At 40.2% G+C, this 16,166-nt stretch overlaps 1 protein-coding gene across 2 annotated transcripts in view; it reads right to left on the bottom strand.

Annotated features, from left to right (window-relative positions):
- LOC140693336 (trafficking protein particle complex subunit 9-like) overlaps positions 1 to 16,166 on the bottom strand; it is a 115,555-nt gene that overhangs the window by 65,846 nt on the left and 33,543 nt on the right. The window contains exon 2 of one of the 2 annotated variants that reach the window (XR_012069082.1): positions 387 to 513. Coding sequence is in view for 1 of the 2 variants with exons in the window: in XM_072957272.1 (XP_072813373.1) it covers positions 12,455 to 12,581 (127 nt within the window). In the remaining variant the exon portion in view is untranslated. Of the gene's footprint in view, positions 1 to 386; positions 514 to 12,454; positions 12,582 to 16,166 lie in introns of both variants that reach the window. The other variant, XM_072957272.1, reaches the window with a different exon arrangement.

Genomic DNA, 16,166 nt, shown 5'->3' with positions numbered 1-16,166 from the left:
CCAGCTTGGGCCTTGGGGTCTGCCCGGTTCTCTGTGTTTCTCTGTTGTGCTGACTCCCCAGCCATACAGCGTACTCCTAGGCCTGTCCCCACAAAACCCTTCTCTCCAAAATACAAGCACGTCATGTCACAATCCTCTTGTTCAACCAGGAAATGTTCAGCCCACTTTTTTCCTCCCCAATAAATTACCCAACTGTCCTCCCTCCCATCACATCACTTCTTTCTTTGTGAGAACTCTGCACTCGCCACACCCCATCATGAACACAGGTGTCTTGCTGGCTGTGACCGAGATGTTTCTTTCTCACACAGCAAGCATCCTTTCACTTTCCCCTTGTTACCTTAAAAAAGCCTTTCCTGAGTCACCCACCCCTCTGATTATGAACTCACAATGTGCTGAAGTTGCAGTCACTATGTGCATACATCCCAGTTTTGGCTAGGTTTCCATCACAAGATCTTCATTAAGGAGCTGCATCAAGAAGTTATACAGGGTATTCTTACATCAGAGTGGAGGAACCTGCAAAAAATTTAAACGGCTTTGAAGAGAGTGTTAACCAGGGACAGAGATGTCGCGGGTCCTAGTCAAAAGTGTCATGAGGAAAAATGTTCTCCCAAGGCTCAGAGTGGCTTCTGAACACAGAATCCTCAGGGAGGAGGTGACAGGCAGTGATTAGGGTGGGTGATATAGGTTACGCTCCCCCAGCTGGGGAAGAATAGGTTTTTTTCTTGTTTTCCAAACAATTTCTTACTATCTTTTTCTCTTATTGCCACATACCATTTCCTACGAATTAAGCATATCAATGTCAGTCACTTGGGCCACTTGGGAGAAGCTACACGATGCCATTCACAGGGATGGGGCATGACAGCCACACCAGTCTAGGTTGAAAGACCAGTGGGGGTATTTGCAAGGTAATCACGGGCATGCAACAAACTCCCCAGCTTCAATGACCTCATCTCAAAGCTGGGGTCAATAAAACTACCAAGCAAATTGCGTGAAGATTATGGCCAATGTTTACTAGGTAAGTGCCCGTGAAAGCTGCCGCTTAATGGGGAATGAGTACGATCAATGAGGCCCTGTCTACCTGCCCACATGCGCCCTGCCTTCCTGCCTTGCTGCAACAGCAGAACTTGTTTAGCTGAGATGAACAACCCCAGAGCAGCCCAGACGGGAAAGCTCCCAGCTCTGCACGGCGAGACGTGTTCCTTTCCTTCTCAGAGCTGATCACAGTTTGCTGTCGTCTGTTTTTATGTTTATCCCTTTTGTAACTCCCTCTCCTCCGGAGTTTTTGCTCAAGCAGCACAGGGCCAGGTGTGTCTTGGGTCCTGCCGGATATTCTGGGCAGGGAAACAGCCAACTCCATATCTGGCTCTGGTGCTGAACGGAGAGAGCAGAAGGCCCAGGGGCCCATGCTGAACTGAGGCCCCTGCACCCAAAATTATGGTCTGACCTTGGGCAAATTACACAGTCTTCTTTACCCTGAGATTCCTCATCTGTCCATGAAAATAACTGCCCATGTCACACAGAGTTACAAGTATTAAAGGAAATCAACAAATTCACAACCTAGCCAAGGGGCTACAAGTGCATCCTCAACAGACAAATGCTGCCTTTATGGCTCTGACGCACGCTAAGCGGGGCGGCCCCACACAGTGAACACTGCTAAGTGCCAGGGTGTTAAATGCTTCATGTGTGCTATAATACTCTTTAGATCTTACAACAATCCCAGGAAGAAATGAATATTATTATGCCCATTTCACAGATTCACCAACAGGTTGAGAGTATGCATTCTATTCCAAGTCCCTATGGTGAAGAAATGGCAATTTAAACCGGAATCTGGGCCCAGGCCTTGGCTCCATCTCTCTCCCATCCACCTGACCACTTGCCTATGAATTCCACCTGTCCAATATAAAAGTTTGCAGCCGGCCATCTCTTAAAAGCAATGTGTGCCACCGTTTGTCAATGTTGTTTAATTACCATAAACTGTTCTCAGAAACCACTACAGTAAAGAAAGTTGGACTTAAGGAATTCTGCATTGCATTCTCCTGCAATGTGCAGGATCCCTTTCCTACACCTCCAAATCTAAGTGTATGCTTCCTCCGTGTTTATGTTTGCACACGGCTTATTAAAGCAGAAGGTATCTGCAGTAATTCCATCTCGGTTGCTTTCCAAGTTTGCAGATTATCCATATTCGGTCTGTGAACGAAAATACTACAATGTGAATGAGAATACTGCAACCATGTCAGTAAACAAAGAATACTGATACCAAGTCATTAAAGGCTTCCGCCACTCCCCGGCGAGGACAGGCCTGCAGCCCAGCCACTGCAGCAACTCACAATGGTGCCCTCTGAGCAGACTCAGAATAAGAAAGGACGGGCTACTGGCCTGAGATAGCTAGGTGCTTGTCTAAAAAATGAATTCAGTGAGTCCTAATATTTGCTTCCTCCCATTCATACAAAATCACTAAATTCTTGAACTTGAGATACCTGGCTTTCTTTAGATAACAAGTAATCTTTTATTGTTCCAACAACCTGGTCTTTGTTGTAAAGCTCCTATATATCCTAGCTCTTCCTCAACCTCTTGGGAGCAGTCCCTCAGAGAGTTCTGAGAGACGGTCATCCTGGCTCGAGTCCTCCCGCCAAATGAAACATAACTCTTAACTTTTAGGCTGCACGTTTATTTCAGTCAACAGTTTTGGACACCATGAAGCACCACAGCAGATTTCTCTCCACCTGAACTCTCCAAGTAACCAGAGCCTTGGTACCAGCAGTGGCCCTTTGTGCTCATCCGCCTCCTCGGGGGGTCCAGATGAATTTGGCTGAGTCTCTCCTGGTTCTCAGATCTCACATATTGGTTGATGATCCTAAGTTTTATCTGGCGGTGTATCCAGGTACGTGGCCCTCCAGTTGAAAGAAACTGAGGTGAATTACCCACCCAGTGGAGACATCCCGAGTGGGTCCAAGTTGAAAGACACTGGGTTCAGGACTGAGTGGTTAGGTAAGAGGCTGGTCTAATGTTTTCCTCAATTTGGTTACCTCCATTGAATTTTTCAGGATAAAAGTAAAACTCTTATGAGGAAACTTTCAACTCCAAATTTTGGACCATCCTCCTGGCTGGTAACAGCATTCTCGGGTGACAGGGAATCTTCCAGGAGTGGTAGACACAAAGACTTCATGCCACAGAGTTGTCCCTGTGGGAAATCTTACTAGCAAATTTATTCTGAGAACCCGACCTTACAATGGGGAATAGAACTTTCAAAAAAAAAATAAAGAACAGAAAAGAAAAGAAAAAGAAATGACAGATTGCCAGTCTCCAAGTAAAACCCCAGCCAGATTTATGTACATACAAAACTTACAACATTAATCGGGAATAAGAAAAAAAAAAAAACTCACTCTGGAAATAACCAGGCCTGATAAAAACATTTTTTGGCATTCTGAACTTATAAAAACAAAATCCCCTTTAGTGGGAACTTGGATTTCTCTTCCTGTGTCCTTGAAATGTAAACGTTTTATCTTTCTCTGGATGTTTTAAGTGTGTGCATGTAAGTATATATATGTTTAGTTTAGTTTTTAAAGGAAACCTTGGACTCTGCCATACAAAAGTTCAAGTATTGTGTACATACGGTGGCCACGCAAATAAATTGGGATTCTAAGCAATTCTTTGATTGTACCAATTTTCAGATATTTTGCCATCTTAAACTTTGTTGCATCAGCCTGGACCACGAAGGCTTTAAGCTTTTGGAGAGTAAACCTTTGAATTTTATTTAGGCAACACCCCGACTCTCATGTGGAAGGGCCTCTTCATCTTATTGGTTTAAAATCACTATATATATATATATATATATATATATATATATATATATATATATATTTATTTATATATATATAAATTGATGGCCATATGATGGATTTTTTAATTTGGAAAAACTTTTTAATTGGTGAAAGTTTAAAGAGATCTCATTATAAACGGCTGTTTTATTGGTACCTATTAAAATAAAGTTTAAATGCAGAAAAATATATCTAATGGTTAACCTAAGAACTCAGATATAACAATATAACTGGTTTGAAAAGCTACATTTTTGTTTTTCCTTTCTGATAAATGTTTCTAGAGATGCTAATAAAAACTTAGTATAATTAATGTTAATTAGGTTGAATAACTGGAAAAAGGATTGTAAAAATGTCAAAAAAACAGATAAGTGGCTTATCCCAAAAGGATAAATATTTTTATATGGTTATTTTGAATGAGATAAATAAAATGGACATTTTTGGATTTACATACAGGGTTTTGATACTACACTACGTAAAGTTAAAAAAAAAGGGCCAAAGAGTTCACCTACTCCATCCCAACATTAAAGTTCAAACAAGTCCGTTTTATTTACCACAGTTTAAAATATATTTATATGTAGACTGAAATACTTGATCAAGGATTGGGACAACAGACCAATTAATGAAATTAAAAATCGAGAAGGGCCTAAGCTCTTTGGCTGAAACTTGGGCAACCTAGAGACTTCTATAAAATTATATACAATGTACACCCACAAAAAAAAGGTTTCTGTCACTCCTTCTAGAAATAAGAATTATTGATTAAACTTAATAAATATAAAAATTAAAGGTATAAGATTTAATAAAATTGAGATAAAAGTTTGTGAAATTGGTATATTTAGATGGTCTTTATATAAACCTTTTGCTTATGTTGTGGGATAGATATGTTTCAGTGGAAAAACGCTTCCCCTTCTTGGTATTATAAGGCTGGGCACATGTCTATCCCTCTGAAAATATTAATTGAACAAATTAAAGGAAACCAATACAGTTACTTGAGACGTCCAATATAACGTAAATCTAAAAAGTAATTTGAGTAGCTAAAAAAAAAAATATAGGTTTACCCTGGTTTTAACTTATAACTCAAGGAAAAGAGACCTTAATAAATGTCTTATGCAAGATTTGGAAGACAAAATAAAGAAAACCTTAGTTTTAAAACATGGAATTCTTTGTTTACAGCTCTTCTCACTGATACAAAAATGCCAATTAAGGAGATAAGATTGGGTCTGGGTGACAGAGCATTTATCTGTGGACCTTGAAGAGAGTGTCTTTGTCTTGCAGATCAGAAATATAAATACAACAAACAGTGACCTAGGACTGAGCCTAATTAGCTCAACGAAATAAAACTTGAGGCCATGAAATTTTTGGCATTTTAGAACTCAGAACTCTGACGGGTCCTTCAGACTTTGTGAGGAAATCTTAATTATCTGTTTCATAAATAGTAAGCCTTAGTGATTTGAGCAAGCAAATTCAGCTTACTCCAACTATTATTATAAATATAAGTAAGTTTTAAAGTGAAGCTATGAGATCTCTAGCTTTTGTCTGTTTATAAGCCTGCATACAGATTATAGAAGTGAGATATTTCTACTGCTAAAAAAAAAAATTTCGAAGTCAAAGAGCTCTGCTTAATTGATGTAAAAATATAAGAGCTTAAAAATTAAGTATTTTTAAAATAAAAACTTAACAAATTGACTTTCAGTGTCATGTGAATTGGAAAATATTCAATATTAAGGTAATATTTGATATTGTTTAGTTTAAGTATGTTCTAATAAATATAGACATCTTTAAAATCATCCATCTTAACTATAATACCTTTACTGTACCTAGGTTTAATGAAAGTCAAATAAGATCCTGTTATATCTGTTGCAGATTTGTCAAAAAAAAAATAACAGTAATGTGCTGTGGTAAAATTTTAAGTAAATTAAATGCAAATGAGATGAGAGCTTTGGGTAAATATTTAAAATATATTTTTAAAATGTATGCTTAAAATAATCTCTAAATGTTTGATATCTTTAAATTCTAGAGTTGTGCTAAATTAAGTTAAATGACAAGATTTTATTAAATAGCTATGCCATTTTCAGATAAAATAAGATTGAAATATGAATTACTTAACATTTAACTTCCTCTTACAGTGAAACTAAAGGTGTTTAGAAATATCAATAAATGGTTGGTGTCACACAGAAATAGTCTCTATTAGTAAGGGAATGATCTCAGTATCCTAGGAAAGTAATATAAATGCGTAAAGGAAGATGTAAGAATGGAATAATACTTTGTTAATGAAAAATAGTGACTTTCTCCTGAAGCTGGTTACCTCTGAATGGAAGACAAAATAAGGGACACACTAATATAAGTATAGAAAGCTGTGGAAGGCTTGTGGAAAAGGAACCCTGAGGAAAGTTTTGTACGTGGTCAGAATTGGCTAAGTTTAGAATCAAATTGGGCAACGTAAATGAATCTTAGAAGTTAGCTGGAACAAGATTAGATTTGGTTTTCTCTCTGTTAAGAGGAAAAAATTTTCTTAAAATATTAATCCACCTTCAGTAACAGATTGTAAAACTTCTTATACCACTTAGCTGATCTGTTCTGCCTTTACATTTGACATATTTTCTTGTTAATGAATTAGTACTACTTTACAGTGATCTATATGTTTATCTGATCAAGTGTTCTGAAATCTTTCACAAAGCTCCCCAAATATAAAATTCTAATTAATTAAATAAAAATTAATTTAATTAATTAAAATTCTTTTAATCTCCAGTTAAGTTTGGGATGCTACAGAAGGCCCCTGAAACATCCCAAAGAGAGATTTTTAACTATAAAGTTTCATTTGGCATTTTAAATAACATGGAATTGTCAAATGAATCATAAAACTTCTAAGGTTATATTGAATGAGAAATATTATTAATATAGGTATTGTAGAAATTATATGGACTCCCTAAAATTCTGGTTTATCTGAAATGTTACCAGTGATAATTATGGGTATAGTGAACAGGTTTCTTTATTGATTATAGTGTAACGGTGTTTAACCATGCTTTTAAATCTTTTGTCATTTATAGACAGTTAATTGTTTTCTTCTGATGGTTTTGCAAAATGCTTTCTCTTCAAGGAGATTTACTGATTTCTAATAAATTTCAAACTACAGCACTGAACTAAACTGGGTAAGAAATTTTAAAGTTCTAATGAAAACTCTCATTAAAAGAATTAGTTACATGGGACTGATTAAGCAGCTGAATATGGTTATAATTTTTGATATTGTTTGAAATACTACTGCCTTTTAACCTGTTTCCCAGACATAAAGAATCTCTTCTCCTTAAGCTAGTTATGGTTCACAGCAATTTGATAAATTATAACTATGTATACAGACTTGGAACAGTTATCTTTTCTCTCTATCTGATCCCTCAAAAGACTAAAAATACTTAGGTCCCCAGTGGCTCTATCAGACAAATTGGGGAGATCATCTCCTATATAAAGGTATTTTAAGGATTTTAAAGAGAAAAGAATTTACCTAAATCTGTAAGGCAAAAATCCATGAAAAGCCTTGACGTGGCTTTCTTGGCCTTAGAAAACCTTATTAACATTCTACCCTGAGACTCCGTATTAAAACTTCCAACACAGTCAATTTAAAAAGCCTATATGATCAAATAATCAGATTTAATTTGTAAAGAAATTAATCTTGATTTGGCTATATTTGAGAAAACTGAGGGTAACTTTAGAGAGAAAAAAATTATATTTTAGTCGATATTAAATTCTAGTTTTGTTAATTGAGGTCCATATTTACTAAGACACTTCCCAGATCATTCCTTGCTGTTATGTCACACTGCTCTACAGTTTAATTGAATTATGAAAAGAATACTCTAGGTTTGATTCTGAAGCTCAGTAATCTATCCTTGGGTAAAATTCCAATGCCCCATGACCTGCAGCCAGGGGATTATACATACTGCAACAGGCATGACTTAAAGAACTGTCTCCAAACTGAATGGAAAGACCCTTTTTCAGATACTCTTAACTAGACCATACACACCAAAGCTGAAGGAAACGGAGTCTCGGATTCATTTCCTATCTGAAACAGCCCCTGCAGTGCACTGGCCTATAGAGCGCTGCTCACCTTAAAACAATGCCCAAATGGAGAAAAAGCTTCCATACCAGGATGAGAAGAAGACGACATCTGAGCTAGACTGCTGACCCAAGACACCGGACCAGGACTGTATACCAATTACTTTGATAATTTCTCCAACCTTTGATTATGAACTACTCCAATTGTTAAGTTTATGATAAATTACCTATGTCTAGTACTTCTGTGTTACCTTGGTGGGTTTCCCTACTCCAAGGCTCTAACTAGATAGCCCTCAGAAACGTTATTCTAAAAAGAATTTATAGTTCTGTTTAGGCCACTGTTGATCTTACAAGGTGGGAGATTTCAACTGGCCAATTAATACCTGCTCTGACCCTGACCATAAATATGAACTTTCTCATAGGATCAAACTCAGAAACACAAGCAAAATTTTAACCCAAAAATACAACTTCTCGACTATTAAATTCTTACTCGTGACTTTATTAACGTTACTAGCTATATTACTTATATCCTGTCTATTTTATAAAATTGTTGTCTGTTACATTTCCCAATGTGTAACTAGGCCCACAAGATGGATGATGGCTAAACATCTTGAAGAAACAGATAAAATTTATAACCCTGAATAAAATAAATATAATAGTGTGATTCTAGGTATGGGAATGAGCAAAGATGGGTAAACACTTCCTGGATCATAATAGAGTAGTAAGACAGGTGATCCAGAGAACTTTTAGTATCAACAGGGCCTGATAAAAATACTAACACCTTGAATGGCAACTCAGAAGATTCTTCACCTGAACTAGGAATGAGCCATCCTAGCACCGTGGGACAAAATTGGTCATGAAATGTCTCTCAAAATATTGGTCGAATTTAGGACCAAGGGGGAACACTGTGAATGAAAATACTACAATGTGCATGAAAATACTGCAACCATGTCAGTAAACAAAGAATGCTGAATCCAAATCATCAGCGGCTGCTGCCAACCCCCAGCGAGTTCATGCCTACAGCCCAGCCTCTCAGCCACTCACAGTGGTGCCCTCTGAGCAGACTCAGTGCAAGAAAGGACAGGATACTGGCCCTAGATAGCCAGGTGCTTGCCAAAGGAATGAATTCAATGACCCAAATGTTTGCTTCCCATCATACATAGAAAACCACTAAATACTTGAACTTGAGATATCTGGTTTTCTTTAGATAACAAGCAATATTTTATTGTTCCAATTACCTGATATTTGTTGTAAAGATTCTATTTATCCTAGCTCCTCCACTACCTCTTGGGAGCAGTCCCTCAGAGTGATCTGAGAGGCTGTCATCCCGGCTCGAGTCCTCCAGCCAAATAAATCAAAGCCCTTAACATTTAGGCTGAACGTTTATTTCAATGACGTTCCAGAATAGACACAACTCATCAATTCTGTAATGGAACACACTGAATCAGGAACCAAAAGCGTGTTTTAGTCCAGAAAATCTCCGGGTTCCTATTTCTTCCTGTCATTATACAATCCCTCCAGAACTCATTACTTTGCTGTCTGCTCCTCTGGCAACCAAACTCAGAGAAGAGACAACTCAGCAGAGCGCCCTGCTGGGGAGAACACCCCGCAGAAGCACTGCAGGCTGCCTTCCCTCCCGCACGCTCTGCTGACCCTTGGTGTCCCCCGTGGAGACCAGGCCAACACAGCTCTTCCCAACAGCTGCAAAGTCGCACACGTTAAATAAATCATTTTATTTTATATGATATTTTACGTATATACCCATCTCTGAAAACAGCTTTGCCAGAAGCCCAAATCTTCAACATTAATCTGCAAAGGCAAATCAGGTCCCCAAGGGAAAACAAGTCTTAAGACGACGCTAAGGCCTCCAAAGTCCTCTCCACGACCATGAACCAAACTGCCTGCAGGTGTGCAGCTGCAGGAGGCTACATGTCTGCTTTTAAAGCAACCCCTTTCTGCCCTCGGGTGCTACAATGCCCTTTTATGCCCTCCCATCACAGGGCAAGAGCAGCCGCTGCAGAACCTTGCAGGGCAGCACTGACAGGACTGGACAAAGGGGATCAGAGTTAAACAAAGCATTCTGATGACACGAGCTTGTCACTGTGTCTCTTTACAGATGTAGATATATAGAGAGAGAAGTGGGGTGATATTGCTCAAAGTCACACAGCTAATAAGTGGCAAAGTATATAACTCTGCTCCTCCCTCCTGTGTGACGCCCAACTGGGACAACCACAGGGTTCTCTCGTGGCTGCCTGAACAGTCTTTTCCTATCACTCATGACACACAATAGTGTCTGAACTTAGCCTGCATTTGCAGCATCTTTTCCCTCCAGTTTCTCAGGAACAAGGCTGTTCGGGCCTGTATGAATTCCGGCTTCCTGAAATCTCCGTGCTCAGGCTGGTCTTGCCTGTGCATCCGGCCCGCTGCTCAGAGGCTCTTCCTCCCCTGCAGGAGGACGTTTCTAATCTTCACAGGGACACAACCTCAGGGGAGCTCTCCTCTCGCCCTCAGCATGGCAGGTGTCCCAGGCCTCATCCCGAGCAGCCCCATTAGGACGGTGTCTGCCCAGCTCTGCTAGTCAGATCAGCAGCCTCACTGCCAGGGATTATACCCAGGTCACACTGCAAACCTACTGCCCGCCTCACAGCCCCCAGCCAGCAGGTCACCTGGAAGTCACAGCAAGTGCCCCACCCAATCCAGAAGTCTCTTCTTTTGCCAGCACCACTGATGAATGGTTTCCAACCTTCGGACAGTTTCGCACAAAACAGCACCTTCTACAGTGAAACGGGTGGTTTTACTTCTGCGCCTCATCCTTACTGGAAACGTAAAAGGAAACCAAAAGGCCTTTTCTCAACCCTTTTCTGATGAAACCCTCCCACCCACAATACTCATATGCTCAAGAGCTTTGGATCCACATGATTTTCGTTCTCTTAGGCTAAGTGGCTCAAAAAACTAAGGGATTCTTTCTCCTTTGAGGTTATTAGCACTCAGTTTCTCGGCTTTAATCTGTTTTTGTCTCTCTCTTCAGTGACCCTAGCAGTTGCCACCTCTTACTCCCTTCAGCAGCCTCCCTCCCAACTTCAAGTCTAGGAAATCAGCTGTGATGAGGGGCACGGGGGCAGTCACAGAAGATGCAACTAAGGCACAGAGAGGCTACATAATTTGCCCAAGAAATCACCTTGAACCACCAACAGAGTGTGTCACGTCCCTCTGTTTAACTCTAATGCTAAGCAAGTTAACTTTTTGTAGATTATGTTTATAAACAGATGAGGTATGAAAATACATACAAGGACACACATCAACTCTAAGATATTCATTAACTCCACTATTTTGTTTCTATTTATTTTATTTCTATTAAAAAATTAAGAACCCCTGCAGTCAATATAGCAAAATGTTACTGGGTTTTAAATCCAGAATATACAGGGGTTGTGTCATTACTCATTCTTGTATGTATTTTCACAAGACAAAATGATTTGAAAGTCTCTCTCCCCGCCCCCTACTCACTACTGGCTCTCACCAGAGCTCCCAGACCACACATCTAACAGCCTTTCACTTTACCCACAGCTGAACTCATCAGTTTTCCCCCAGAACTCCCTCTGCTGCTTTCCCTCCTCAGAACACAGCAGGACCATTATTTAACTCATTAATCCACCCAGAAACCTGGGCCTTACTCCATCCTACCTTCACAGACAGCATTGATCCTTTCCTCTTTACCATCTAAACATGCCTTCAATCTGTTCGGTTTTACCCACTGACCGTCCCACCACTCAATTGGAAGCCAACAACACTGCCCACCTGGACTCATGAGTCTCCCAGGTGGCCCCACAGCCACTCTCCCCTACTTGAGACAAATGTGATTGTGTCTCTCCCACGCTTTTGGACTCATTTCAGACCCACTGTTCTTAGAAGAAACTTCAATTTCTTCACCTGGTGAAGGTCCTTGCCATGAAACTGTCAGCTCAGTAAGGGCAGGACACACCCTCGTCCCTCGGCTCCACCATCTGGCAGAGCATCAGCTTGGGAGGATTGAGTTCTTAGCAAACTACTTCACTTATCCATACAAATCCATGGTAGATGAGAAAGATTTTAGATGTTGAGCTCGACTATTAATTTGGGGATTTTGCACTGGCAACCTGCAAGTATATATTCCAATTATTGTGTCTTCTTAAAACCATACCCAGATTAAAGGAGTATTTGTGGAATGTCTTCAGAGTAAAAGGGACTGTACTTTTACAGATTTTATGTTTTAAAATATGAACAACCCGGACAGGGTCAAAAATAGAACCGCCTCACAAGTGACAGAAGACAGGTGAGACGCATATAGCAACAGGTCACAAAGATGGTAAGAGCAAAATTGTTTCTCCAACCCCCAAAACATTCCTCCAAGAACTGAAAACTCAGAAATTTGAAAGTAAAATACTATCATATAAAGAAAGAAAATAAATAATCCTCTTCATCAGGGTTTCTAGATCTGACTGCAGAGTTATTAGCAGGCCATACTGAATCCTAGCACAGAAAAATCAGATGGACTAGTGGTGAGTAAGTTCCAGGAAAATGGCAGTAACTCCTCCACTTGAAAGAGGACACACACTCACTTGTTCAAGGTGATTGTAAACCACATTCTGCAGAAATTCAGAAGATTCAGGCACCGCTTCTAGATGGTGATGACACGGAAGGACGGCTTGGATGCATGCTTCTAACTGAGTCACCGGCATTCTTACACTGCAGGGGGAAATGGAGGCCCTCAGCCAAGAGCACAGTTGTTCCTGTCATGTATCCCAGGCCGTGCCTCGGGGACTCAGTGTACTGTAGCAGTCCGGCCCCAGGTGAGGACCCGCAGCGTGGCCCAAGCAAGCAGGAGGGGCACTGTGCTTGAGAAATCCCATCCCCCATGGGGGCAAGAGGGGCTGGTGGGGTTGTGTGAACCTATAAATGCTCATAGAAATACACCTGCATACATTGAAGTGATAAAATTAAAAGTAGCAGGCTATTTAACAAAATTTCAATTGTCAGTGTTAATTTTACCATTCCATTCCGCTTGTCCCCTGCACTCTGAGACAGGCTTAGGCTCTCTCACACATGCAGCTCTGATGCAATGGTTGTGAAGTTATTTTACTTTGCTGCAAGTGTCTTCGCTCCCAGTGTCACTGTGACTGTCGTCTCTTAACACAGTCAGATATCTTCCTGCATCTCTCCCTGAGTTCCTTGCTCCTGCTTCTCAGATCCTGAAATAAAGAACAGGTGAAGGCACATGACTGGAAAAGTCAATGTGGACTTGACCAAAGTCCTCAGTGACCCCCTAGGTGAGTGCTGCCCACCCCTTACCTTCGATTCTCAAGGTTCTGCCCAGGGTGACATCCAGCCAGGAGAGAGTCCTGGGCCCTATTAAAAGCTGTGTGGCTTGGGTGCAGGGAAAGCTGCAGGAGCTGGTTCTGTAGCCGGTCCCATCCACACCTCTGCTCCTCTCTCTCCCGAGGCAGCACTGCCAAGCCCCCAGGCTCCCTGAGCTTCTGTCTTTCTCTTCTACTCTACTTCAAGCCCTTTTCCTCTTCCTTTACTCCCTGATTATCCCTAGCTGGAGTGATTTTTCTATCATAGAATCTGAAAAAATTTCCTGCAGCTGAAAAAGAGGTGCCAGAGGTCAACGCGCATATGGTGGTTCCTGAATAGAGCCCCTGGTTAGGGGGACCCTCACCAACACTCACAGGGCATCAGGCATGTTGCAGGGTCGACCACCACCAACAAGAGTTTGCTGTGACACCAAGGCACGCACAGCATCCCTGCTCACTAAAGTGTAGTTGTAGTCCTTTATTAAGAAGCAAAAATAAAAAAATTGCTCATGTTTCTTACTAAAATTATTTATGAGGGAGAAAAAGAAATTGTAATAGAACGAACAAATTTCACTCCATGTTAGATGTGTTCATTTGGCTTTAATCCTGTACCTTGTTTTCTAGGCTCAGACATGCTATCTCTGCACCTTTTGTAAAAGAAAGTTGCCTTTAGCCTGAAATATCCAGGAGGGCCTATTCTCCGGGCTCTGATCTTTAAGGATATTTGCTCTTCTACACTTATGTATAGATGGCAAGTTGTAAAATAGTGAATAACCTTTCTTTTTTTTTGGAGGTTTTACAGGGGCACCATAATTTGACCCACATGGACAGCTGCAGGAACAAAGGATTTCAAGGACAAACAATTCATACAGCAAGAAGTTTGCAACAACCAGCCACATCCCCGCCGCTTTTTAGTATAAAAGGAGACTGAATTCTGCCCTGGGGAAGAGAGTTCTACTGGATAACAATATGCCATTTTCTGGGTCTGCCAGCTTTACAAATAAAGTCTCTTTTCCTTACTCCAACATCTCATCTCCCGATTAATCGGCCTGTCATGCAGCAAGCAGAACGAGTTTGGACTTGGTAACAAATTGACTGCCTTAGAGGTAGTATGTCTCCTCATTTCCAGTATTTCACCACCTATCAATTTTATATGCTTTTTAACAACATGAACAAAAAACCTATTACAAGGAATTGATTCCACAGAAATAAAATTATTTCTACTCCTTCAAAACTTTTTTCTTTTCTATTTTATTTTGTTTTGCTTATTGAAAAGAAAATAAATTCAAATCTTTTTATTTCACGTATTTTTATAACTAGATATTGTAAATACTACAAAGATATTTAAATTGCAATAAAAATTGTTCATATATTAGTATAAAGATATATACACAATCAATGCAGATTAGGAAAGGAGTAGATATTTACTAAAAATCCACTGCACATCCAGTCTTTTACAAGCATATCCTGGAATATAAGCTCTATTATCCAGGGTCCCCCACCCCCAATCTCACTGTGGAGTCCCTTAGTAATCAACTACCAAGGCACCAGCATAGAACCATGAGATCACTATTTTAGGTATAAATGAGAGTATTAGCTCATTCAATTCTAAAACAGAAACCTTAAAATAAATACTGAACTTACTTACAGATAAACAAATTTGGACACAAAAAAGTACAGTTTCTCCCCAAATTCACAAAGATAATAACTGGTAAAGGCAAGATTTGAACTCATCTGCCTTGAATATAAAGCTAAGTTGGAAATCCCCTTCAACTGTGGAGGACCAGCAGCACAGCCTGTCACCCTATCTTTGTTCAGATCTGGCTTTAGACAGCCTGAGACAGCACCCCTTCCTATGGAACTCGAGGGCAAACAATAACAATAAGGATTTTATATTCAGTAGTTTCTTAGGTCTCAATTATATAAAGTGTCAGCAGGTCAGCAGAAAACTCTGGGAAATATGAGTGGGTCCAGAGCTTTTTGCTGATAAGAAACTCAATCTATCAGGACAGAGTGACCTTCCCATGAGAGGCCTCATGGACCTAAACTAAAGGCAACTGAGCAATGAAAACTAGCAAGAACATGGAACTCAAGCAAGAAGGATCCCTACCATCCCCTGCCCAGTTGCCTCTTCACCTTTGTGGACAAGACGGCAGAAGGTCCATGTTCTTGTCCAAGTTACAACATCATGGATTCTCACCCATATAATATTACGACTCTATGCTGTCTTAAGTCCTTTCCAACTAAAATATGATGACACCAATATCTCAGCGGAATGTCTATGTCTCCACTTTCTCTCTTCTATTAGGAGACTATATCTATGGCCACAAAGCCGAAATTCAATTAAAAACACCATGCACGAAGCCTGGTGAAAGTCTGTGTAAGAGACATTGTTCTCAAGCTCAGTGAGTGAAAACTCAGAAAAAGTGGTCCTTATCCCTCTGCAAGTGGAAGGTAGCCTGATTGTGTGTGTGTATGTGTGCACACGTGTGTGTGTAAATCAAATACAATGTATTCTGGGATGTGCACAGATTTTTTTTATGTTACTCTCATTTCATGAGGATGAGCCAACCTTTAAAGTAATTTGAATCTACTATTCTGAGAGAGTCTCAGGATCTTTTGGTGGAGGATGGGAAAGGGGAAAGGAAAGGAGGAAAGAAGTAAATGAAGCAAAGCTGTAAGTATACTGCTAGGGAAAGGCAAGACATTAATTTTGTTCCTACTTGCATCACACACAAATTAGGGACTGGCTTTCCCACATGTCTTGTCAAGCACTGAGTTGCAGAAGAACAGGTGACAGCCCATTTCTCACTGAGCTTGTGACTGTACGTGGCATCTTATAGACACTAATTATTTAACCTGATCAAACAATCTGGCAGCAGGCTGTAATTCTCCTATTTTGAGAGATAAGAAAACAGGAAGTGAAATAGGGTATATAGCTTGACCAAAGTCAGAGGACAAGTAAACTAAAGAGGAT

Source organism: Vicugna pacos, unplaced genomic scaffold, assembly GCF_048564905.1.
Source record: "Vicugna pacos unplaced genomic scaffold, VicPac4 scaffold_19, whole genome shotgun sequence".
NCBI lineage: Eukaryota > Metazoa > Chordata > Mammalia > Artiodactyla > Camelidae > Vicugna > Vicugna pacos.
The sequence above is the reverse complement of the archived record's forward strand: the minus strand, read 5'-3'. Positions and strand labels throughout refer to the sequence as shown.